Source organism: Vanellus vanellus, assembly GCF_965231255.1.
Source record: "Vanellus vanellus genome assembly, chromosome: 13".
Taxonomy (NCBI): Eukaryota; Metazoa; Chordata; class Aves; order Charadriiformes; family Charadriidae; genus Vanellus; species Vanellus vanellus.
Window position 1 is genome coordinate 11,408,619 of NC_138918.1, and position 26,869 is coordinate 11,435,487.

At 45.6% G+C, this 26,869-nt stretch overlaps 2 protein-coding genes across 2 annotated transcripts in view; both read left to right on the plus strand.

Moving 5' to 3' along the window:
- Positions 1 to 30: 30 nt before the first annotated feature.
- SOX30 (SRY-box transcription factor 30) lies at positions 31 to 7,680 on the plus strand (the record flags this gene model as incomplete). Its single annotated transcript, XM_082490214.1, has 5 exons — positions 31 to 733; positions 2,016 to 2,255; positions 2,719 to 2,898; positions 4,867 to 5,353; positions 7,308 to 7,680. 5 exons carry the CDS (start codon positions 31 to 33, stop codon positions 7,678 to 7,680), a joined length of 1,983 nt encoding a protein of 660 aa, XP_082346340.1.
- A 7,108-nt stretch (positions 7,681 to 14,788) lies between these two features.
- Positions 14,789 to 26,869, plus strand: part of ADAM19 (ADAM metallopeptidase domain 19) — a gene marked incomplete at its 5' end in the record, with an annotated part of 32,749 nt that continues 20,668 nt past the window's right edge. The window contains 3 exons of the mRNA XM_082490145.1: positions 14,789 to 14,846; positions 15,061 to 15,149; positions 17,877 to 17,947. Of these exons, the coding sequence (XP_082346271.1) occupies positions 14,789 to 14,846; positions 15,061 to 15,149; positions 17,877 to 17,947 (218 nt within the window). The remainder of the gene's footprint in view (positions 14,847 to 15,060; positions 15,150 to 17,876; positions 17,948 to 26,869) is intronic.

A 26,869-nucleotide genomic window follows, 5' to 3' on the forward strand; every position in this document is an offset into this window, starting at 1 on the left:
TGCCGCAGACGGTCAACAGTCGGCGGCGGGATGGAGCGGGGGGCGAGAGAGGGACCTCTCCGCTCCAGTGCTCCCCGGGAGCCGTCCCCGGGTCTCCGCCGCCCCCCGCCGCCCCCCCCGCAGGGGGAGGCCAAGGGCCCCCTCAGGGTACTGCACATCAAAGTCGAGAAGCCCGAGCGGGAGGAGGGAGATGGCCCGGGCTGCCGCGAGGACAGCAAAGAGTCAGGGGGCAACTTCAGGCTCTCCCCAGCTCCGTGGGGGGGTAAAGAGGAAGCCCACATCTCCATCAAGAGAGAAGGGGACCATGAAGGGGGCGGTGGAGAAAGCCACAACGAGGTGAAGGTGCTGGAGAAGAGGGGGAATGGGAAGGAGCCCTGGAGAGGAGGTGCTGTCAAGGTGGAGCTGCCTGACGAGGCCTTTGAGGCCTGCAGGGTGAAGGTGGAAAAGGATGATGCCCCGGCTGGTTCCCTGTGTGGGCCTGCTCGTGCCAGCTCCAATGACCACAAGGCGCAGCCCGGTGGGATCCTTCCTGAAGATCTGAAGATCCCAGTTGTGATTCACTCCTTACCTCCTGGGACCCGCATACAGATCCAAGGCCCTCTGCCATCAGAGCTGATCCATGTGACTAACATGCCGGTGAAACAAGTGCCGCTTAAAATGCAGTCTTTACTGGAGCCTTCAGTAAAGATTGAAACTAAAAATGTGCCACTCACAGTACTGCCCTCCGATTCAGGTATTATGTTAAGAGAGCTTGGAAGGGTTCAGTGAGTGGCACACAGTTGACAGGTTATCAGACAGGAGAACACAAGTGGAAGGGTTGTGTTAGAGAACCATCCTTGGAGTTTGTACAACTCTCTTGGTCATCGTACAAACTTACTCACAAATAACAAGCTTTTGTTGTGCAAACTTACTCTTCAGCATAAGATGTAAACATACGGGAGCACAGAGTTCTCCAGTGGTTTATTAAAATCAATGCAGTACTGTCCACTTGCTCCCTGACTACATTAAACCCCTTATAACTATTCAGAATTGCATTGAGCTGTGATTGTAAGTTTAAGGTCAAGAATCTGCTTGATTTTTAAAGCTGTGAAGCGCTGATACGCCTCTCAGAGAAAATTTGGACATGTTAAATGAGGAACATTTTGAAACATCTGGATTAGAAGCTTACTATTTTTGAAAGATATCTAGGCTTTCAAAATCAATGACTTAAAGTGAGGTTTTAAAGACTAGAAAACTTTTGCCCTTTATCGATAATGTGAAAGAGTTTATTTCTAAGCCTTTATCACAGAGGAAATTGCTTGTTCAGGGATCAGTTGTGAGGGGTCTGGGGGTTCATCATGTCACCAGCTCAATTTAAATGCAGTCTGTGTTTACAAGGTAAAGCCAAAGCTGGGTGTCATGTCACAGTCGTTTGGTAACACAGGTTCCTCCAGCAAAATGAGTGTCCGCATCTGAGAAAAGAGTGAGAGAGGGGAAAAAAACCCCACCCAACCAGAAACCAGCAGCAATCTCAGCTGAGAAGCCAGGGACTGCACAGGTGTGGGACTAAACTGCCATGCCATCATTAGATCTGGTCCCTGCATTATTAGGGCTTTGGATACATAGTTCTGGTGGTGATGAAAAATTTGCAGTGGTATGGTCTATGCTATACAATGTTCAGTTTATAAATTCATAAATTTATAAATTCATAAGAAAACAATCTAGCCAAGTGAAATCCAAACCAGTGTGTTAGCAGTTCCATATGATTAATATTTAAAACAAAAAAAAAGAAACAACAAAACCCACATAAATGAATCCTTATGCAGTGGTTCAGTGAAGGTTCATGGAGGATACTCCCTTAGCCTTAGTTATTTTTCTAGGAACTGCTCTCCAAATGTGCATCAAGTTTCATGTTTTCCAAAGCTCTAGTGATTCTTTTGACTGTTGCCAAATATCATCTTGATATACTATTGAATGTAACCTGCATTACATATATTGCCTGGAAGATGATCATCTTTCCTCATTTTATTGCATAGGTATGCCAGATACTCCATTTAGCAAGGACAAAAGTGGCCATGTAAAGCGTCCAATGAATGCATTTATGGTGTGGGCTAGGATTCATCGGCCCGCCCTAGCAAAAGCTAACCCAGCTGCCAATAATGCAGAAATCAGTGTCCAGCTTGGATTGGAGTGGAGCAAACTGACTGAAGAGCAGAAGCAGCCCTATTATGATGAAGCTCAGAAAATAAAACAAAGGCACAGAGAGGAATTTCCTGGTAAACATGTATTAATTTACCTGAATTTTTTAGAAGTGCAAGATTTTTTTGGAAAAAAAAGATATCTCTTTCATTAGAGCAAGTAATAGAGTTAGAAAAATATTACAAAAATTTCAAGCATGCAGTCCTTCTGTCAGCTTCCTAGTGCCTGAAAGCATATTATTTTTTTTAAGTAACCAAAATGATGTTTCATCCTTTGTAGTCTCTAATGTTTCTTATGGTCTTAGGCCACCACAGCTACAGCAGCTCTTCTGAATGCTTTAGTAGTCTGATGGCCAGATAGTGAGTTTATTGTGAATGTAGCCCGCATCATTTTACATCCTCTTCCGCCATTGACTATAGGAGCAGTTTTTGGACTCCTTCTTTTTTTAGATACTTCAGAATTATAGATATCATAGCTTTACATAACAAATGAGACCATCCCAAAAAATTTTATGTCTGCATCTTTTTTCATCTCTGACAGGTTGGGTTTATCAACCACGACCAAGCAAAAGGAAGCGTTTTCCACTGCCTGTCTCTGCTGTATTTTCCAGCACTTCTCAGAGTATCATCACTACAAATCCAGCTGGCATTTGTCCCTTCCAGTCACCTGCTTACTCTGTTGTCATCCCCAATGTTAAGAACAGTATTGGACATCCAGTCTGTGAGTTTTCAGTAGTGAATGATTCTAAAAATTTGGAATTTACCTTTTGTAGTGAAAGTTATAGATACAGTAGTGTAGATATAGTTAAAACAAATTTTTGGTCTTTCTTGACACCACTGTTCCTATCAGTCCTCCTCTACACTGCCCCTCTGCCTCCTAGTCTCTACCTACTGTTTCCTCAGCCTCTTAAATTCTTCTGGTTTCCTCATTGCCCACAGATCCCTGCTATTGTCTTTTAGCTCCTGGTTCCCTCCTCCTACCTCTTGGTCTTTTTGGATCTCTATTGCTCAACACGTGTTTCCTGTTGAGCTACAGCTGTTTCTTTTTCTTGTACTGTCTCCACCTCACACATACCTTACCTCACCAGGTCTACTGTGCTAGTGCTCAGCCCTGCTCTACTAAGCCTGAAAAACTCATTAGCTTAGTCCGTGGCACCTCCACTCTGATGTTAGTGTTCCTTCGTAGTGGGGACACCATTGCTCTAGAGCAAATGCTCAGCAACTTAGACTGCTTATAAGACACAGCAGACAGAATTGTCAACAAGGTCATCAGAAAGGAAGTTAGTACGGTGTTAGTAAGGTGTGTGTGTGCTGCAACATTAAAGCAGTCACTAAATCTGAAAAAGAAATTTTTCATTTGCACATTTTCCATGAACACTTAGGTATCTGTGCACACCTGGAATAGTTCTAGATATAGTTGTTATGAACTTGCACATGCCCACAGTTTGAGCATACATAGTTCTCAGCTTTTATACAAACAAAAATGTAGGTACAGAAGGAATGCATTAAAAAGTTGCACCTAACCTTGAAGGATCCTCCTTTTTATCAGAAGTCAATATGGACGGTGAAATAGGGTGTAGTATGAGAGTCCACAGTCAAGTATAATAGCTGACCTGCAGAGTTTGTACTGAAGGAGCTCTGGCTGTCAGTGCATGGCCAGTGGATTTCAACAACGAATAGCTTAGATCCAGGCAATGGTGGTTTTCTCTTTAAGCATAGAGACAAGGGCTGCTCTTTTTCCAATGAGACAAGAAAATGGAATGCCTGTTTATGCTGTGTAATATTCAGAGATGTAAAAGAAAAAACTCAGCTTTGTTCTGGTGTAGTTCTGAGTTAGCGATGTGATCCTTTCTCAAATCCTTCTGTAAATTTGACTGAATAAAGTATTGTTTGTTTTCTTACCCTAGTATATTTTATAATGTTATGTTGTCCTCAGATGCTACTATGTTTCATTCCAGAGTTTATTATCCTATTGTAGTTGAAATGATTCTTAAATATGAACTGTAACAATCTAGACCCATTTAAGTTCTATTGACTTGGAATTTAGACTCAGACTAGGTAGTGGGGTTTGAAAATGCTTATTTAATGTGTTTTGAAATCTTTCTGTACAAGGGCAGTCCTGTTTGAGGTGAGGTGGGATTTGAAAGTGTACTTTCAAGTGTATGTTCTGCAAAACATTTTAACGTGAAATTGGCTATCGGGTATGTTCCTTGGTGAAACAAATAAGAAAACATATTGGAGAGTAGAGTGTTTTAACTGTTGCTCTGCTTTTCACTGTTGCTTTGGCACAACACAGATTTGTTAAGAATTTGGCTCACTCCAACTCAGCTAGTAGACTTGGGAGCTTGTCCAAGCTTCAGGTGCTAAATGCATGCTCCAGCCCCATGCTGTGGCCATACCAGGACAAGACACAGCCCTCACCAGCCTCACAGCCTTAACACTCACTAGCCAATTCATTCTTCTTTCACCCTTGGGTTTCTGTAGAAGGAAGCTTGAATGCGTGGGCTCCAAACCCCTCTGTCACAACACATGTAGGCCAAGTGGTGTATGACTGTGAGTTGCAGGGAAGTAATGCTGGAAAGTGTTTTGAGGGAAATGGTTCTGGCTCTGGCTGTAGTTTGCTATGCTGCTGTTTATGAAGTCTCTTCCTCTATTCATGTTTGATAAATGACTGTTCTGTTCCCTAAAGGTGAAGCTCCTTCTGCCATCCGTCTGCCGGCTTCTTCCATTCAACATGCTGGTCCAATTACTCTTTTCCAGACTACTAGTGCAAGCACCCCATCAGTGGCTGTTCCAGCTCCAACCCTGCCCCTGCGCCCTGTAATTTCACCACAGCACTTTGCTGAACCTGCTCAGGCAGAAGCTCTTGATGTATCAACTGGGCTCAATTGCTCTCTGAAGAGACATACGCCAGTTTTCATTGAGAGCAGAAACCCAAGTAACATAACCACCACTAATAGCAGATTTTCTGTATCTAATAGTGAGCCCCCAAAGGAGTACCCAGGGGTTTCTATTTTTCCTAGAGGCGTGCCTCTTCCCCAAGCTACCCCTTTTCTTCACTCACATCTCTATGAGTCTCCTCCCATTGGTCAGCCAGCTGGTCTGTTTGGAGTACCTCCTCGGTTTCCATTTTACCACCCTTACTTTGTACCTGGACCTCACTACTTCCCTTCAAGGTAATGAAACCCTTCATTTCAATACCAGTAAGAAAAGGCTAAAAGGCAGAGAGTCTTTTGACTTACAGAAAGCAGATGGAACATTTAGAAGGAAAGGTGCTCTTACCTTCATATAGCTCCTCTGTGGGGGGACCTGCTGGCCTGAGCCTGCTCATAATATATGTGCAGTTATTGAAGGCTCCATAGTACTATTGCAGTAATTGGCACTCCCAAGCCCACAGTAAATAGAAATATCTTCTCTCCACTTTATGCATCTAAGTGCAGTTGATTTCTACAAAAAAGCATTAGGTAGAGTTAGTGTAAGTATATTTTGAAAATTATCAGATAGAATTATAGTAGGTGTATGAGATGTCTCCTGGGTACTATGATTGCAGCTGTCACAACTACCAATATTTCTGGAATCCAGTCTGGTGGGAAATGTCTTCAGAATTGTTATGTAGGTAATAATTCCTAGTTTTTCCTTTGCAGTCTCTGGGCAGTCAATCAGAGATCACCTGATCAAAGAATTTACAAGCTGACACATGTAATATCCCATGGGTATTTCCTAAGCTAAGCATGCACAGAAAGCACAGTGCCCTCCCCGCAGCAGGTGTGCTGCTCATATGCAAGAAGTCTGATGACCTACTGATGCTTATTCTTTGTAAGGCATCATTTTTCTTTCATGACTGTGCAATATCAAACATAACAAATTATTACGACTAGTAGGCTTAAATTCTGCCTGTTAATACACAGCTCATTCCTACTAATAGCAACAACCAGTATGTTCCTATGGCAATAAGACTACCTGATCATAAATTAGGGCTGATGATGACTCATCAAACTCATAAGAACTTAATGAGCTGGTAAGTGCAATACAAGGTAGTTTTATTTTTGAGGTCCTTTAAAGAAACACAGTACACATAGTCCCCAAATTGCTAAAGATGAACTTTGCTTAGCCCTTGGTCTCTGAAATTAGACAGTTTTGTGAGGCCTCTGAGGGAGAGAAGTGTTCTTGTACCATAAAAGACTGTTCTGAGTTCACACATTAATGAACTCCTGAAGGCTGCCAGCTTTGCTAATGCCAGGATCTTTCTAATGCAAGGATTTATAAGTTCACATTCCTATAAACTCATTTCTTGCATACAAGAATCATAATTTCTGAGTAGCACTGACAGTGCAAAGTTATGTAATGTATGCAGCTTCATACACTAAAATTTTAAATGTTAGATTGGAAAGATAAATAGTCTCCTTGAAACCTCAATAGACATTGTATCAGTGTCTTTATAAAGGCTGCACTGTAGAGCTCTATTCCTTCTTCACATACTTTGTTTTCTTAACAATGTTGTGAATTTTTGTAACACTTCAAACTTCTGACACCAGAGGACTACAGTTACATTTGACATAGTAACTTCCTGCAATCTACTATGTGTTTGTTTTTGAAAAATTTATCACTGTACATTCTTTAAATAGTAACATTGGCAACCACATATTGAGCACAAGGATTCTCTGTCAGTCCTCCTGTTCAGTAACAATGTAACGATGCAGGAGTCCACTCAAAGAATAAATAAGAGCGGTTTACCCCAGCTCTGTCACAAATTTTGGCATACAAAAATAACACAGAGGAACTTTTGATGCTTTGTTTTACTATTCTGTCAGTTAATATACTGCGGCTTATCAGATGCTGTTTTATCCATGATATTATTTCACTGATAAATACTATGGGGTTTGTGTTTGTTTTCAGAGCAACTTCATGCATGTATCTAGCATGAAGAGATGCATATTCACAGATATGCAATCTGTGCATGAGTCTTGTTATGGCCCCATAGGTATGGTTTTAAAGTATGTGTGCTTTGAATATTTCAACAGGATAAGCTGACTAGCATAGAACATTGGCATCATTCTGTTTTTCTTAGCTGAATGGAAGTCCAGGCAATCTGCATTTCTGAAAGCCAACTTTCAATCTCTTTCATTGCAGCACATGCCCGTTCAGTCGACCTCCATTTGGCTGTGGGAATTTCTCCAGCTCAGTGCCTCAGTGCCTTGGCTTTTATGAAGACAGGTACCAAAGACAGGAGATGATGTTTTCAGCTCTGGATGGAAACTATCCTTTCAAGGAATGCCCAGAAGAAAGCATACGTGAGGACCGCCGCAGCTGTGAGAGCCTTGAAGTAGTGTCCTGTTACAGCAGCTGCAATGAGGAGCGGTATTTAAGTCCCCTACCTCAGCTGGATGTTGGAGCATTGGAGGAGGTTTTGTCAGCCACCCCATCTACTCCCTCCAGCATCCACCTAATCAATGTAACTGACAGCGATGAGGAAGACGAAGTGAAGTTGTTGCGAGAATTGTAATTTTTAAAACAAATTATAAACCAGAGAAATATTATAGAATGGGAAATAAATCTTTTCCTCAACACTGTCTTTTCAGTCAGTACATTCAATGGAAAACCCACGTAACTTGACCGAGCTGCACAGGTCATATATGAAGAGTCTGATGATCTGTCTGTATTTTGAGAGATCACATACAGATCTGAGGAGGTCAAAAGCCTTTGGAGTTTCACCTGCTTCATTTGGGCATTGTTTAGGCTCTGCACAGGAATTCAGCTCTAAGCCTGTGAAAATGTGCTTTCCTGAGGAGAGCCAAAATAAGTGTTTTGATGGTATTTGCCATAATTTTGTAGGTGTTACTTTAGGAGTTTCAGCAAGTGAAATATTTTATGACTGTAATGTAATTCCTGCTGCAATAAAATACTATAAAGCCTGGAGAGTGAAGTCAAGAATGATTCTGCAATGCTTTACATTTTTCCTTTGCTGAGACAATTTTAAGCTCTAATTTGGTTAATTTTTCACTGTAGTCTGTATTTGTGGTACAACTGCTATAAAACGCATTGAAAATTTACATCAGTTTCAGTAATACCTTGGTCTGCAACCAGTTCCTTTAATAAATATGAGATGTCCAGAAGGTGTGGTGAGGCATGGTAGCTCCCAGAGAGAGGAAAATGGATGAGATCTGGCCCCTTACACTAGTGGGCTGTGACTTGTTCCCTGAGCGTAGTTAGTACTGTAAAGAATTCTCCAGAGAATACCAAATTCTCTGCAGAATATCAAAGGCTTTCAATAGAGAGAGTATCTGTGCTGAACTCAGAGAGTAATGAAATTCAAAATTTTTTGGCCAAAATTTGTAATTTCTGTCACTAACTTTTTTTCTCTCCCCTGTTTTGTGGAATAGAGGGTCATTTTCATCTGGGAATCCTGTTATTTTGCTGTTGTTGTATTTGAATAAACTCACCTGAACGATGTATCCCTAACGCTTCATTTTAAGCCATGGACATTGAACTGAGTAGGGACAGGTAAAGAGTAATTCATGTGAGTCTCAGACTTATTGTGCAGCCAAGCAGCACGTGCCCAGAATGAGTTGAAGTCACTTTTTCAGACAATTTGGGCTACTAGTACTAGTGTATATATGTGCGTGTGTATTTATATTTATAATTATGTAAATCCAGCTACCACAGAAATACGGGAAGAGCCGAAAGGCATGGAAGAAGTCCATCCATGCTGCACTGCCAGAGGATGCTAAGGAATGATTCAGAGGAAGCTAGGTTGACCATCTCGTATAGGACGTCCTGTATTTCATGGGTTATCACACTGGATCTGTTGGACCATAAGCGTCCTGTTGAACCTAAGGCTTAGGCCCCCTATATCCATTGAGACTGCATTGGCCAAGAAAGCCAATGGCATCCTGTCTTGTATTAGAAATAGCGTGGCCAGCAGAAGTAGGGAGGTGATTGTGCCCCTGTACTCAGCACTGGTGAGGCCACACCTTGAGTATTGTGTCCAGTTTGGGGCACCTCAATACAAGAGAGATACCGAGGTGCTGGAGCGAGTGCAGAGGAGGGCAACGAAACTGGTGAAGGGCCTAGCAGACAAATCATATGAAGAGCGGTTGAAGGAGCTGGGACTGTTTAGTTTGAGGAGGAGGAGGCTGAGGGGAGACCTCATCACTCTCTACAACTATTTGAAAAGACACTGTAGAGAGTTTGGTGCTGGTCTCTTCTCACAGGTAATTAATGACAGAACAAGAGGGAATGGCTTCAAGCTCCAACAGGGTAGGTTTAGACTGAACATTAGGAAAGAATTTTTCACAGAAAGGGTGGTTGGGCATTGGAATAGATTGCTCAGGGAGGTGGTTGAGTCACCATCCCTGGATGTGTTTAAGAGACGTTTAGATGTGGTGTTGGGGGATATGGTGTAGGGGAGAACTTTGTAGAGTAGGGTAGATGGTTGGACTCGATGATCCCAAGGGTCTCTTCCAACCTAGACGATTCTATGATTCTATTCTATGATTCTATTGATAAAGAGAGGTACAAATGAAATTTCCATATGCCTCAGAAGCTAGCCCTAAGTCAGTGTAGAGTAGATATCCTCTGGGTTCCTTGCATTTTAAGTTTTCAATCTCATATCAACATTTTCATGGTTTTCTGCTTCTATGAGCTCGTAACTCCATTTTCCAAGTCCAAGATCAAAACCTCTCCTTTGAGAACTACTGCATTTTGTAGTTAAAGATCACAAAAGTGTGAGTAAATCCTGTCTACCCTACACGCTGCAACCGCAATGCAGATGAATCATTAAGACGAAACTCTTATAAATAGTAGAAAATGCCTGGTCGTTTCTAAATTATCTTCTCACTGAAAGCTGATCTGGCCTTCAGGAATGCACATGGGCAAATGCACTAATTCCCACACAAGCATGTTTCAGGGTATTCAGTGGGTTGAGGGATTTGGCATTTGCTGCACAGCATCTCTCTGCTAATGGGACCTTTGCTGTTCATGTAGGAAAACACGGTATTATACCGAGTGGAAATCTGCCCTGTTTAATGCCACAAAGGCCTGAAGAAGAGAGGACTGAGGGTTAACACATCCTGGATATATCAATGTGAAACAGAATGTAGGGCTGATCCCTCCTTCCCTTCCTGCGAGAGCTGAAGTCCTGAGCTGGTTGTACAGGATCTGTGTCTGCAGGGCTACGGCATTGGACCTGGCCCTCAGCTGAGCTCTCTTGAAGACTATTGTGTTTTCTCTACCACAGAAGTGAAAATTATACAAACAACCCATCTAAAGCTCGCTCCCTCTGAATCATTTCTTAGTATGCTCTGGCCACCCTGCATGGGGGATTTTTTCTTGTGACAGAAGAGGTTTTTAGCTCCTATTTCTAGGTCATTTTCAGCTCACCTTCAAACTTATCTCCTAAATGCAGATTCTTCAAGTGCCATGTATCTGTGCTGTTATTTCTCCTCTTGCAGCCTGTGAAGTGGGTCATAGGCAGGGCCAGTCCATGGCGAGCGTGTGCCCTCCTGCAAGCAGAGCAGAGGGTACTTGGGATATGAGAGACATATTCTACTCTCTTATAAGATTTTTCATTCCTTCTTTCTCTGCTGTTCACCTTAATCTAAACTAAAAAACAGATTGCATGCTTCTCAGCTTGAAAAACAAATCAGATGCAGATTTTCCAAATAAAGTTTATTTCCCTCCTGCTGCTGTAAAAGTCTAAAAGCATCCAGTAGTGCTTCCCGGTGCATCACTGCCTGTGGCTATCCATTTGCAGAGACGAAATTCTTCTCCAAAGTTACTGGACAGTTTTATGGATTGGATGTTATTCAAAGCCCTTGTGCCTTTATACCTGTTCCCCTTCTCTTACGAGAATAAACTACTTCAGTATAATCACTATTGCGTTGGAGAAGTTTGCAGGCAGTGTGGAGAGGACTACAGTGCTTTACCATGTACAAAGCCAGTTAAAAAGATGTGATGTGTCTGCATATACAGTCTTCTACCATTAAATTCACTTGCTGTAGGAATGAAGCAAAAGTAGCAGCAGTGGCCCACCCTTTAAAAAAAGCCCAGAGAGTGCTTTGATATTATTTCGCTAACAGCACATCGGGACAAGCCCTTGTCTGGTACCTGATCATCTTACAGCATTTCTCCGTCTTTGGCAGGACAGCTGCTCCAGGGCTCTCCCAAGTATTCCCGCTGTCCTACATGGGTGGTAGAAAACCAAAGCTAAACAGAAGATTCTGGGTCAGCTGAAGCTGTTCCTAACTGTTAAGACTCAGAATAATGAAGTCCGCTGTTAAATCACCAGGTCCCTTCATGGATTCACAGCCTTCCTCCTTTGATCATTTCAAGTGATACGAAGGAGAAAAATGTTCTGAAAAATGGAAGATTTCACATTCCGCTCAAGTCAGCCAAAGACACAAAATTTCTTTCATCAGTGCGAGTGTCTGTAAAACAGAGGTTAGGCAGGACAAAAAGTCTTCTACCTTCTCTTTCTAAGACTTTGATTCTTGGTAACATTTTCTCCAGTGTCAGCAGGAGTCTTTTCAGAGCAGTTCGTTCAACAACCTTTCCCATTTCTGAAGGGAGAGTTCCAATGAAATATTACTGAGCTTTTAGTCTGATACATGTCCAAGTCATTCTCCGCTTAAGTCTGTTTCTTTCACAGGCATTCTCTGTAGGTCTGTCTAGGTGGCTAACTCCTAATTTACTATGAACATAATGGGAGAATCATCATCTTTTGCTTTCCAGCTAACAATGATAGTGTTAAACCACCTTACAGACTGTCAAGTAAGTGCAGAAACCCACCGCAAAAGCATTGACATCAGCTTTGCCTTGGGGAAACTGAAAACCTAATTTTCAAACCTCGTGAATGACCGACTGCATACACCGACCCTTGCTCTGGGTGCTGCATGGAGGTTGCTTTTAAAAGATACATCCATCCCTTGATCACAGGGGATGCAATAGATAAGGGAACAGAGCACAGACTTCCAAATTCCCAGCTGAGACTTTTAATCAGTTGGGAACCTGGAGGAAATGAGTCTGAGCCTGTGTAATTCTGAGATAACCGAAAGCCCGACCTTGCTCTGTGATTCAGGCAAATGTCCCATTGAGCTTTTTGAAGAGATGAGTACAGGCAGGATCTGACTCATCCTGTGCCAGAGGCAGGTAGCGTTACAGCATCTGAGCACTGTTAATAAGGCTACAGAATCCTCAATCTTTCCGCGCAACAATGTGTCAGCAATGTAAGTGATATATCATATATATATATAGATTAAACTATATATAACAACTGCACAGTCTGTGGTTATATTTTTACAGAGGGAGTTTCTGGTGATTATAAATTATCAATTCTCATATTACCAAGATCCAAAGATAAAAATATCACTATATGCCAAATGCAAATATTGCATGTATTTCATTTTTGTGACACTCAAATGCTGACAAAAATCACAAGCAGATAGTTATTGCCCTAAGTATTTTAACAATATTAAAATAAGGCTCCTTTTATTCCATTTTATGCTTTGTTGAGCTGATCATCTTTTAGAGAAATATACGGAGCAGTCCCTGTGAAGATTTGTTGTAGTAGCAAGATTTGTGACAATATTTCAGTGCAAATATATGTGTTCCTCATCAAAGTTTTTTTTTTTCTTTGGGTAGACAGAAATTTCATGCAGAGATGAAAGCAGAATAGCTAAATTTGTGTCTAAATTTGGCTTGCATTTTTACTTATTTATAATGAAAGCATCAACAACAGTGCCATTGTTTCCATCCTTATTACAGGCAGTTATAAATAGATGGGAGAGTTCACAAAAAATTCAAGGTTTCCCTTCAAGATACTCCATATGATTAGAAAAGAGCTGAAATCTGTTCCCTGGATTTTTGCTCTGGGAAATAACATGATTTAGTTGTGTGACGAAAATTTGTCACCTGTCTGTGGGTTAGCTAAAATGTCATTTATGGCCTGCTCACCCTGGTGATTCCCTCTAGGTGTCCCTAGGATCTCCTAGCTTTCTTCTGCCAGGGTGATATCAGGAATAAACTGACAGTCACAAGATCACAAAAGTTCAGCGTGTGAAGTGCTGGAGGAGAGAGAGGACACATATGAAAGGCATAAACCTAAACGGCATCTGCAGATGGAAATAGTCACATTTCCTTTGGGCAACAGTGGCAGGAGTCAGAAAAAACCTTCAGTAAAAGAGAGCTCAGTGGTTTCGGTAGCATAAATAAACCTCTGGACAAGAGACAAAATCATTACTATTATCTAGCAAACCTTTCTTCTAAATGGAATATTAATTTCCTATCAGCCTGATTTACCGATACCCTCTGAAACGTAGCCAGGTGCAAATTCCCCCCATTTCTTAAGTTGGTTTCCTGGTGTTTCACCTACACGGGCACTTTAAGTACAGAGTTGAATGGAAAGGGTTGTACGGATAATGCGGATCAATGGCTGTTTGAAGAGTTTGACTAAGAGGTAATGCCTTTCCTTGCTACTCTTGAGCCGATCCCATAAAAACGCACATCAGTCCACCCTCGCAGCTTTGCTAGTGTGGCTGCAGTTGAGCTGGCCAGGAGTCACAGCAGAAATACACAGACATAAGGGAAAGCAGTTGCTTTTCCTGGGCTCAGTGCATGCAAGGAGCATATACAGCACCATGGAGCTCGGCTGTTTGTAGCTGGTAACCTCAGCGTGGCCCAACTGACTTGGACTCTCCTCTCCTGGTGCGACCCTGAGCCACACTGGTGAACCCACCCAGCAGCGAGGCACTGCATCTGGCAGTCCTCAGGGTGCTCATCCCCCTGAAGGGCAGAGGACTAGCAAAGGGATCCCAACCCATGGGTTAGCCCTGGAGCGTGCAGGAGAAGACAGGGATGCTCCTTTGGGAGCCTCATGGGAGTGAGTAGATATCCCTGAAGGGCAGCACAGGGAATATGAGCTATGGATGACTGCAAGCCCTTCCTCAGCTCCTCCATCTGCCCTAATGGGAGAGAGGCAGGGAACATCTTTTTGCTTCTGCCCATTTATATGGGCACAATAAATTTCACACTGTATTCCTTCAGCTGTCCAGGGTCCACGCATTTCCCAGGAGCAGAGGGATTTTGGACGCCTCTGGAAACATGGGTTCAGCCATGAAGGGCTTGATAGGATTACACATAAATATAAAAAACAAATAAATAAACAACTAAAGCCATAGCACAGCTCCTCCAGGAAACTCTTGACAATGACTTGGCTGCTTCCCTCCATCAGGTCTCCCCTCTTTGCTTGCTTTTGAGGCACAATGGATTTCCGTGCTGACAACAGCGCTGGGGGGGGGGGGGGGGGGGGGGGGGGAGGGCGAGATTTTGCAGGGGGGGACCTAGAGAAGCACTCGGGCTTCCCCCTGCCCCGGGGTGCCGGGGGACAGCCCAGCCCCGCCCCGCACCCCCGGGGCAGACCCGCTATGGCACCCGGTGTGCTCCCAGAGATGCTGCCCGGGGTGGGATGTAGGAAGAAGAGGAGGAGGAGACAGACATACACACACACCCCCCAGGCAGGGGGCTGCAGGAGCGGATTTGGTGGTGGGAGGAGAAACCGGCACCGGACGGTTTTATACGGCGGGGCGGCGGCGGCGCGCCATCGCCTGCCCGGAGCCATGCGGGGCCGGGGGCTGCTCTGCGGCATCGCCCTCTCGCTGCTGCTGCGGCCGCCCGGTGAGTGCGAGATGCTCGCCCCGGGGGGTGTCCACCTCCGGCTGCATGAGCCCCCGGGGAGAGAGGTGGATGGATGGATGTGTGGTTTGTGGTGGGGGAATCCTCCTGCTTCTCTCCTTTCCCGCCTCGGCTTCGTGTTCTTTACCTGCCGGGGGTGCGGGGAGGGGAGGAGGGGGGATCGGGGTGGTGAGCGCCTCCTCTTGTGTCTCCCCAGCGGGAGGGGTGGTCGCCGCCGGCGCGGAGCCGCAGCCCGAGGTGGTGGAGCCGCGCTGGGCAGCGCCGGGCAGCCCCGCCAGCCAGAAGGTAGGTCGCGCCCAGCGCTTTATTTATATATTCTTTTCCAGCCTCCGTATCGTTTCCAGGGGGAGGAACGATGTCGCGGTTAGCGCAGAACCTTGCGATGCGCTTTTTGGGTTTGGGTTTTTTTGTTGTTTTTAAGCTGAGCTCCGTGAGAAGCCGCGGGGGTGAGCCAGAAAGCCCATCTGCAGCACGGGGAGCTGCTGCAGCTCCTCCGAATCCCGAGAAAAGCTGGGCGAGCCGGGCTGGCACATCTCGGGCACAGAGCCTGAGACCGCTCCTGGCGACGTGTATTCACCCTCTGCAAAGGCTTGTCACTGCTTACCCTCTGCCATGCTTTAAAACCTCGATCCAGGCTACCTGGTCTATATGTCTATGAAAGTGGAGGGAGCCAACACAATCAGTGGCATTTAGGGGACAGCTGAATCTGGTTTAGGAGGAGATGAGGCCCAGCTGTGAGGGTGCTGCCCTAAGAAAAGCCAACAAGCAGCTCAGGTGTGTCTAACTATGTCTTAGACACCAAATGTATCAACATAGATCTCACCCCGCTTCTCTTATGTGGCTGGATGTGGTGGTGTGTCAGTAGCCTGCAGCCATGCTGAGAAGCACTGGGATGCAGGACTTAAACATCAGCCATGAACTGTGGTTCCACTTCCCAGCATTTGCATTGCCACAATCAAGAAGTTATCAGTTGCATAATCAAATGAAAGAGGAAAATTCACATGGTGTTATTCATGTTGTGAACCAGAAAAAGGGAAGCTGCAGCATTATACTAAAGAAAAATCATGGTATCTCCCCAAAAGTGGTGGTGTTTTGGGGTTTATATCCTCTCCATATGATGAGACTTTCTAAATTTTTTTATTGTGTTATATTAAAAAAAAAAAGCTACAATGACTCTCTCATTGTCTTAGTTCTCTTTAAAATGTCCTTCAGTGCTGCCTGGAAGTTTTGATTCTCTCTCTTATTAATAGTGATACAAATACATCTGGACAGCATTTCCCCTTATACAAATTTGCTGGGTCTCAGGGGTCGTACTTGGTTTGTTACAGGCAAGTTCCTGTTGGCTCTAAAACCAGCGTTAGCAAAGCTTACGTACAGATGGGGTATTTCAGTTACACAGCAATGGACGGACTCTGAAGTAGTGGGATTATTGAAGGAGAAGGGAAAGCGTCATTACTAATGATGGTGTTTGCAACAACTTTTGTGAAGAGACTCTCAGACCCCCCAGTTATGGGCAAAGCAACCTCTGTTGCTTATCCATTAGCAAAACAACAGATCCACCCTGAGACATACTGAGCACCTGTGATTCAGTAAACTAAACTCAGCACTTGGAATCAGCTGCTGTTTGTATACATTAAATGTATTAACTTGCTTTGCATCATCTGCACAGCCCTGGTGCAATGTCCTGGAAACCGAAGAAAAGATGAGCAAACCCCAGAATACGAACAGGGAGCTGATGAAAGGAGAAGTTTGTATCTGGGCTGACAGATCTTTCATCAGAACATCCTATCCAGCAGTCAGCCTTGCTTTATTTTGCTTTCAGTCGATCTGTTCTGCAAAATACCCTCCTCCAACAATGAATTCGGAAATACTATGGGTTAATCATCTCACCAGTTTTTATGATTTTTTGTTTTTTTTTTTTTTTTTTTATTCTTCCAGCTGAATAGAGAAGTCTGCTCTTAACAAATGTGTTATTTCTCTTCTGGGGAGTTTATTCATCCATTTCCTTTATGAGAAAGCACTCATACTCAGAAATCCCCAGCTGACCTTGGCCAGTGGTCCCGCTTTGAGGGAGGTAAAACTGGAGACCTTCAGAGGCCCTTCTAGTTGATCCTCTAGAAAGCATATTCTATACTTTCAGTCTCTTGGATTATTATTTTATTTTTTTAAATGTTTAGTGTATGCATTTGCCATTGCACTAAGAAATTAGGGTTCTTTCTTGGGCCTCGGGGAGCCAGCTCTCCCGTGTCCTCCTTCGGAGCTGTAGGGAGGTTGCAAACCAGGGCTGTGCCCGAGTGCTTGAACACGCTAACTAGAATGTTGCTGTCATGGTTTCCAGTCCCTGGGCAGTCTGGGACTAATACAAGAGCAGATGGGGAATACTGTCTCAACAACAGCTAGAACCTAAAGACATCTAAGGGACCCTGGTACATGCCTTTTATTGCCATTTTCTGCAAGTAAAGGAACTGCGTGAAAATCTCTGGAAGAGACATGATTCCTCCTGTCCCAAAACAGGCTCCTAAAAACGTCTTTCTCTGCTTTGACAACAAAGACAGCTTTGGTTAACTAGCTCGTATCTTTGACTTGTAAATCTCTGGGGCAAGTTGGGATGTCCTGTGATGTGGTCCTGAGCATTGTGGATGGGAGAAGGGGGTACAGCCCACCCCTCCCACCCAGCTGCACCTCCAAGCGCTGCAGCACCAGGACTTGTTGCCTGGTTATTCCTCCTGAGACACCAGGAGGTGTCTAGCTCTGATACGGCATCCCACCAGCATGCCTGTACCGCTTCCCAGCTCTGCGTGGTGATGCCGTGGGGATGCAGCAGCGTGCCTGGCACTGGGACCCACCATGGCCCGTCCCTTCCCTTCCCCAGCACTCCGTGTCTGAAGGCAGGAGGAAGGCGAGGAGTGGTTTAAGCTCAGCTGCAGTTTCCAGGGCAGCAATTTGTCTTTCTGGATGTGTTGATAATTATGGTGATGTACAAGTAACAGACACCGTCTTTTTTGCACACAGCATCCATTGAGAGCTGAAGTTAAGGTGAAAGCAGAAGGTCAGGAGCTCATCTTGGAATTGGAGAAAAATGGGTAAGTGTGCTTGTGCCTTGCATTGTGGTCTCACTAAAGTAATGAATAGGATTACGGTGAGGTCAACAGGAAAAACTCCACTGACTTCAACACAGTTTTGATAAAGACAGGATGAGGAAGTCCTTTTCTGGATTTCAAGGTTATTCCAGGTCTGAGTCCCTGCTGGTGTTAATCAGCCAAGCAGCGCTGACTGTAACAGAGCTTTGTCAGCAAAAAGCAGACGGTGACCTGGCCCTCAGTGTGTAAACTTATTTTTGCATCATAATTCTTAGTATGCTAACTAGAAAATGTTGCTGATATGAAGTGTGCTATTTACCAAGTGGCTCGATGCTTTAGAGTCAGCGTGACTCTAATGAGGTTTTCATTTGCTGTGATCCGAAGAGGCCCTGCTTCCTCGGAGAAACCATCTGACAGTTTCAATTCCATTAGTGCCCTTCATGCTAAAGTAGACTGAAAAATGCTTTTGCATTAACTGAAATGCGACCTCCTCTCTGGGTGGTATCACAGCGTGTGATGTGTGTTGAATTCAGCACAAGCTGCAGGAGAGTAAGGTAGAAGGATTCTGGTCTGGAGGCTTGTTCCAGAGGTTCTCTGCCCAGTGAGTGCATTGGTTTCCAGCGGTGGAACAGCAGCTGGAAATTTAGCTGCAAGAAGCTTGTCTTTGCTAAGCAGTCCACTCGCACTGTTGGTATTTTATTTAGTTTTAAATGGGTATGAAGATTTATCTATGGAAATGCAACCAAGTGTTTGCCTACTAGAACCAGTAGGAATAATAACATTGGAATAATGACCTTGGTTATATTTTTAAATGTGTTGTATGGACATCCCAACCACGGAGCTTGGGGGCTCAGCTTTCCTCCGGAAAGCGGGAAGTGTCAGAAGGTCCTATTAGTTCTGACGGCAGCGTATAAACCTAAATGATATTCAGGGCATGTTGGAGGAAAACCAGATTTTTCTTGATGCCGTCTGCGGTAAAGACTGAAGTCTGACGGCTGATGACAGGCTGATGAAACATCCTGCAAGGTGTTTTTTTATTTAACAGGCCACATAAGCTATCGGGAGTTTCAGAGCTGCAGAAGCTGGACACGTTTCCCAGGCAGTCACGCACCTGTGTAGAGCTAAACAGAAACAGCTATAAACTCTGTGCGTTTTGGCATCTCTCAGCTGGGAAAATAGAGAAGAGGTAGAAGAGACCAGGCAGCATAACCGTGGCTAACTCAGTCCTGTCCAGTGCAGGAAAAGCAGCTGTTGGTGACGACAGCGGTCGGCAATGTCAGTCTCTGAATTGAACCTGGAAGCAACGGCGCTGCTAGAGCTGCTGGGGGTCTCCTTCCTGGGGGAAGGACTGTCAGGTCTTGCAGATTCTGCAGTCGCTGTGCAAAGGGGAATTGATTCCCGGCACAGTAGAAGCTGGCGAGAGCAAGGATCCTTGCTGAATTACTCCGTTTGTGCTCCGAGCACGCTGACGTAACCTCCAGGTGCCCTGCGGGAGCGGTGCCGTGCTATTTCCAGCGCGGGGAAACTCATTGCTGGTGTTAGTAAACAGAATTATAATAATAGAGGGTTTCTATTGTGTTTATTTCCTGACATGCATTTTCATTCATTGAGCTGTATACACGCAGGCTTTAGTGTGCGCACACACTTCCCCTGGGGGACGAATCGCCTCACTAGGACTGATGAAATGCAGTAAGTGGTTTGGAGCTTCTTATTTTCTGTGGAAAATGCAAGTGATTCGTAGATGACGGGGCTTCATGTGGGAGTCTCGCCAGGCCTCAAGTCCTTGTTCAAAAAAGGTGATGGCCCGATCCCAAAATGCAAGTCTGAACTTGACTGGATGGGAGGCTCTGGAGAACCACTGCTTTTCAGAGACTTGTGAAGGAGCAGAAGTAGTTTAGAGACGCTCATGGTTTTGTTTGCTTCATCATTTCTCTTTTAATTTGAAGTCCCTTGGAACCCCGTGGGTGCTGCAATTACCAGCATCTGTAAAGCACTTCTAAGTGAATGAAAACCACTTCTTCTTTTCAAAGTGTGCAGTGAGGTAGAGTCCAGTCTGGCTCCTCGGGTTCCTGCTTCCCAGCCTGGAGTCACTCCCCAGCACCCGGGAGCTCACCACTGCTCTTGCTTATCTTACAGGGGAGCCTGAGGTCCTACCTGAGGTTTGGGGTACTGAGTGGTTGCAGCATCAGGGACTTTTCTCCTCTGAAGGGTTTGTTGGGCACCCAGAGAGTGGGAGAGAAGGTGAAGCCCTCCAAGTGGGAAGTGTCCCTTCCAAGCTCTCTGAAACCTGGCTGCTCCTGGTTTCGAGTTCATGTGAAAGTGGGTATAACAGAACTGCAAGTTTAAGGAAGGTACTTTGGGGCTTTTTAATTCAAAACGAGCCCCAGAGTTCTGGGACACTCAACTAATCCGGTTCAGAGGAGCCTCTGGAAACCAGCTTTGCTGCCGAGGTTGGTGCTCTGCTCCCCCTCTGTCCCCGGGCTCAGCCCAGGGGTGTCAAGGCACCCGCCTGGCTCCAGCTGCGCTCTCCTAACCAGGGCTCAGCCTCCTGTCGCTCAAAGAGAGCGCGACATGATTGGCGTCATCGGGGTCTGGCTGGGACATGATTTACCCAATGGTTCCCAAAGCTAAAAGGAGATCTGCCAAACTAGTGAAACCGCTGTAAGTGGCGGCCTTGGTAGATTAGGCAGCCTGGTTACGCGTTCACTCGCTTTATGGAGAGACAAAGCTGATGAGAATATGAACTTGCTTCGAAAAGGGGGGGGGAAAAAAAAGACATAAACCGTACAGCTTTGGTAGGGTTGCACTGGCTTTGAAAGAAACGTGGACGAAATGTTCACGCCCAGCCTCTGATTTCATATTCCGTATGAAAAGGACACTGTGTTCATCCGCAGAGGTGAAACACAGAAATTATTGCATATCTTTCTTCAGAACTGTGCACAACTCCGGGTATTTTGTAATAAGCTCAGCACACATCTGAGCTTCGGCTTCGTGTATCTATGAATACACTTATTGCATTAGCAGTTAACATAATATTGCATTATTTCCTGTTCAGGCATTTGATAAGAAGATGGAACCACACTGTAGTTCCAAGCAGAGTTCACAACACTATTTAACATTTCTGAAAAACGACAAAAGCATATCCCCCAAACGACTCGGGCTTGTTTGAAATGACTCAAAACCATGTCCTGCAGCTGCAGGGTTGGAAAGCTCAAAGCTGCACAAACAACAAATATATGGAGAGATGCCTATAAAGCAGCTTTAAATTTGGCTGGGGCTTAGGAACGGAAGAATCTGAGTTGCAAACTTTGGATGAAAAGTGACTTTTTTTAAAAGGCATTTGCATTTGTTAATAAAAAGCAGCTTTGGCCAAGCAGGGAGGGGATGCTGAGACGCTCTGAATGTGTGTGGCACTGCTGCCTCCTGCAAAACTTTTCTTTCTAGCAAAGGGGAGAGCTCATACTTGTGCAGAAGAAACTGCACGGAGTTTATTTCCTCACTTGAATGCAGGAAAAGTATCAACACAACTTTCCTCTCTTTTTCTCTTCCTCTTTGTGTCTCTCGTGGGGAGAGCAGACTTGGGAAAGGCCCTCTCAGCTGCAAGGGGCAGTGGAGGCTTCTCCAGAAGAAGTCACCTTCTCCAGGGGATGTCCCTGCCTGCGGGTGAATCCTGTGGGCAGTGTGGGGCATTGCTGTGCGTTTTGGCTGCGTGTTTCAGCTGTGTATTTTGGCTGCCACCTGCCCACAGCAGCTCTGATGGTGTGGGGCACTTGGTGGCAGAGCCCCAATGGAGATGTGCAGCAGCTGGCTGAGGACACTGCGAAGAAAGTCCAAAGATCATCTGGTCTGACCCTCGGGAGCAGTCCAGATAGTTATTTTTAGGCAACTCTATCTAATAAGGAGCAGTATCATTTCCAATCTCTTCTGGCCCCTCCTGGGTAGGCGATGAGTGCTCCAGCTCTGTTTGATGCTCTCAGCAGTCTGATAAGAGATCTGTATGTCACTCGCATTGCACTGTTTTCTGCTTCTGTGCATTTTCAGGGCCTCTTCTACCGACTGAGTAAGAGGGCAGGTTGCTGCCCGCCTCCAAGCAGGAAGGAGATATGAGATTATTCCACTGGTGGGCTACACATCATCAGTGTCTAACGGGCTTCCTGTACAGGGGCGTAGGGGTTACATAAAGGAGGGAATTTGAGTTTGTCCCGCTCTATTGTCTCTTGGAGTCATCAGAAAGCCCTAGCTGCTTTTCAGCCTCCTGATTCCCTTGGGATATTCAGGGATTTCTCTGTGTGGGGCAGGGAACAAGAGATGAGGAAGTGGAGCCCTTTAAATCTTTCGCTCACTGACTCATTATCAGCCAGTTTCCCGTTTATTTTATTTCCTTTTTCCTCTTCAGGGAACTTTTATGGTTCCCATTGGTAAGCCAAGGGGCTAGGTGACAAATTTTCCTTGGGTCCTGTAGCATGATTTACGCAGTGAATGTCACAGATGATGTGGATGGCAAAAAGGGAACAAAGAGTCTTTAGCCTGTGATGTTTTCCCAGGCCTTACAAACGGCTAGTTTAGTTCCACCTCGATAGCTGAGAAGCTACTTTTTCCTTCCAAACTGCTGCTGTTCATGCAATAAACATGTTCTCAGATATATCAGCAAAGGCTCTTGAGGAAGCGAGCTTAAGAGCGCCAGGCTTCATCTGAACGAGACTCACCAACACCAAGAAAAAAAAATTTTGGATTTCAGGGATTTAACGAAGTGCCAGATTTTGGCTGAAGGATTCCAAAGAGGCGAAATCTCCAATTTCCCACTAGTGGTGGATACAGAAAGCAGGCCTGCCTGCTTGTGTTGTCAGGAGTCATGTGTTGGTGGTGTTCAAGATGGGGTCACCTCAGGTTTTGATAATAAATTCTGGCTTTAGGGAGCACTTAAGTGGCTGGGAGGTAAGGGGTCAAATTCCCCTTCTTACCCTACTTGGATCCTGTTGAAAGGCAATGCAGTGGGACCATGAATTGTAGATGGAAATCCGATGTCTAAACTTTCTCGGGAGAATCAATTCCCTCCACCCCCAGATGTTGGCAGCCTGGCTGGACAGATTTATTGTGATTTGAGGAAAGGGACAGGGAAAGAGATGTAAGAGGTTGCAGGCTTCGCTTTTCTTGGTCCCACGACTGAAAAATTAAGAATCAGTGTTTCTTGTGAAAGCTTCATGGACCATTTAGCTTTTGGGGTTTGGGAGGAAATAAAAAATGTCTGTCTTTTAGATGCTCAGGGGTGTTTTTAAATTGGCAGCTGTTCATGCAGACTGGCCCCTCTGTAAAATGAACCCAAATAAAGTTGCTCATGGGACCAAATGGTAAAAAAATCCTTCTTGCTCCAATTAGCAAGAGCACCAGTGTGCCATTGGGGCCCTCCCAGTGCCCCCAGGTGATCTCTGGCTGGTGGAGCTGAGAACGCTCACAGTGGTCTCCTGGGATGGGGAGCTTTGAGCCCCTCGGAGACTTGTGCTACCAAGTGATCTTTCTCAGGCGAGAGAAAATTGCTCCCATTTATCAGTAAAATAGGGGTGAGGTTCTCCGGAGCAGCTGGGAGATGTGCCCTCCCTCCAAATGAACGCGGTCGTGCAAGAAAGGCCCCAGCTTTCCCTCTGCTGTTTTTGGGAATGTTTGGGTGTGCCGTGCAGCCCTTCTCCCCCAGCTGCTCCTCTGCGGTGGCCAGATGAGCTGGAGGCCACACTCTTTCACTGTCCCCAAGTGCCACAGGAGCAGCTGCCCGGCGAGAGAGCTGGGTTTTGCCCCATGCCCTCAGCCTGCCTCTCCGGTTGAATACCACCGGCTCACGTGCGAAGTATGTGACCTCCCTGGCACAGTGTCTCGATGTGGCCGAGCAGAGCCCCGCAATGTCAGCTCCGTGCGGCGGGGCCCTTCCAGGGAGCAGCACAGCGGCGTGGGGAGGAGGGCTTTGTTTCAAACAATGATATCATTGACAGGCTGGAGCGGGACCAAGATCACTCCATGTCGGTCAACCAGCAGAAAGTCTCAAGCCATCTGTACATTATGGCACCGAGCCACTCTTCCTTCGTTTGGCTTCCTTGCTTGTGTTTAACCCGACTCCCAAGGCTTTCTGGGGAACAAGTCCTGCCAAGAGCCGGCTATTCCGCCCTGAGCTGGATGCTGAGCCAGATCTTGGGGAATGACTGATCTTGCCGAAAGCTGGTCACTGTTAGAAAGGTGTGAGGGCTTCTCTAGAACATTTGCAGCTTACCCTGGCCTCAAACAGCCCCACGTGGCTGCAGTGTGATCAAGGTTTAGCGAAGGAGAGCGCTCCTGTCCAAAAACGGCTTTTCCTCTGACTTCATCAGTCTTTTGTGCTGATAACTCCTCTAATGATGGACTCCATGCTGCCTTTTAGGAAGATGATGTGTGCTAGCGATCTGCCAGCTGCCTGACTGAATCTCAGAAGCCTTTAAGTGATGTTGTTTTGCATCCAAATTTTTGCAGCTTCATCTCGAGCTGCTGGAGAGGTGATATCTATCACTAAGGCATATAATGTAACAAAGAAGAAAGGATCAAATCATGCTGTTTTTTCCAGGTTTTCCTTCTCCAGCAAGGAGGTGAGGTAGGTTCCTCTAGAAACAGCGAATCTGGTCCATCAGCGCTTTGCAGGGTGAGCTCCCCTGGAATCAGCCATTCAGCCCGGCAGTGATGCTGTCCTGAAACAATGGCAGATAAAGGCCACTGCTAATGTTTGGGGGTACTTGTGTCTCGCTAATCTCTCCTGTCTGGTACACATGGAGAAACGGGACAAGACTGGCTGATAACCCTGGTGCACACTGAGATGGAAAGAAGGCTTCTTTTCTATTTATTTACAATTTGGTGCAAAGCTCGACGTTTGCTGAGGAAGCGAGCTGGGCTGGGTGTGAACTTTCTCAGGCTCAGAGTGAGATAGCACCCCAAAGGGTGTTGCAAGACGTCCTGTTGTTTTTCCTCTTTCCTCACTGCCTTCCCCACCGCACACACACCGTGCGATGCTCTGTGACCACCCTCCTCCGCGGTGCTGCAAGAGCCCCAGGGCTCCCCGGCGCTCAGGCAGGGAAGGGCCTTCAAAACAGGGCTGTTTCAGCTAGAATAAGAAGCTGGACTTCCCATAGGGAGCCTGCAATGTAGGATACGAGTCAACTGGTGGAGAGACGCTGGGAAGTTGTAACATGGCACCGCTCAGCCAGATGATGCATGCTTTGAGCTCAGCAGCTGCATAAGTACCCCTAAAAATTCAGGCGGACTTCTCAGCTCCTTAATCCACCCTAGAAAGGGACAGAGCCTGAGTCGGCAGGTGGGAAGAGCTGTGCGCACGCCATGTGTTTTGTGGCATCATGCTGTGCCCTGAAACCTGGTGTGCCGGGCTCTGGTGCTCAGCGTGGCCTGGGTTGGCACAGGGCTGGGCGGCAGCGCCGTGGGCTGGGCAGGAGCACAGCCCTGAGGGGTTTTATGATAGATGCTGAAGGAGAGATAAAATAGCTATTCATACTGAACGCTTTCCAAGAATAAAGGGGCAGGAAGAAAACATAAGCGTGCTTGTTTGGGAATGAAACAAGCAGGCTGTGCAAGGCTCAGCTACTGGAAATCCACGGGCTGGTGTCTAATTCTGGCTTTAGTAGCACTGGGCAGATGCACACTGGTTTAGTGTCTGCTCTCGAGATGACAGTCTCTAACACAGACCAGATACCTGCCAGAGCACATTGTTAAGGCAATTTCCTGCGAGTTAATGCAATCTGTTGATTAAACATTTGTTTCTTGCAGCCTCATGCTGAGCAAGCGGCTGCAGTCAGGGAGACGAAGGGAGTTACGTTCTGTGGGATGGTGCTTCTGTGCTTATCTTCACTTTACAGACCCGAGATAGCTGAGCGCAGCAATCTCGCCTTCTGATCACTGACGGGATCGAGCGATGAGAATTAACACATCAGAAAGAAGCAAAATGAGTTTTTCTGAGCTACAGTGAACTTTCAGAGTGGAGAAAAAAGCCGTTGTCATCCCGACATCAAATGCTCTCAAATACAACAGTGGCACACGGTTTTGTCTGACACTAAGTCTGAGCCTTTGGATGCCGGATGGGGGAAGCACTTTCAAACACCCTGATAAAAGGTTGCTCTTCCTGTTGCTCTGGCCTAATTTAATTAGATTTCACAGACACCCCATCCCTTATTCAAACAGAGGCTTTCAAGGTAGGTTAGGCCTGCCTGCCACACACCAAAACCCAAGACAGGGGGAAAAATCTTTGGGTTTGTTTCTGATACAGCTTTCTTCATCCAGCCTAAAGAAATCAAGCAAAGTAAAGAAGAAAACTTTTTTATTTCTTGCAGGTCACAGTTGCATGAAATGCATTAAACAGGGATGCAGAAGGACTAAATTGCAGCTGCAGCATTGCTGGCATCGCGCTGCCCAGGATGCACGTGGCATCCCTGTGGCGTGGCAAGTGTGGCACTTTGGTGGCCTGACAGCACCGCGGGGCTGCTGCAGAAGTGCGTTTCATACATGGGGCATGTTCTGTGATCCTTCTCCAAATTTTTGGAAGTGAGGCCATTGTTTTAAAAAACTGTTTTAAACCCACATTTTACTGCTGAGATGGACACAGGATATGACCTTCTTGGTTTGGCCCAGATTTTGACTTGCTGTACTTTTTTACATCACTGTTTAGCAAACGCAGATGTTTAAAAAGAAGGGGAAGGCTATTTCCTCTGGAACCAAATCAAAATGCTTACTATGCAGTGCACAGGAGTGCCTTTTATAGACTTTTGGTCTGATTCTGGGCTGAAGACAGGGAGAATATTGTCTATATGAGGATTACATGAACAAATTCAGATTGGGGAATCAGCATTTTCCTAGGACAAAGATGTGAGTTGGCTTCTGGGCAGAAGTTGAAATGCAGATGCAGAT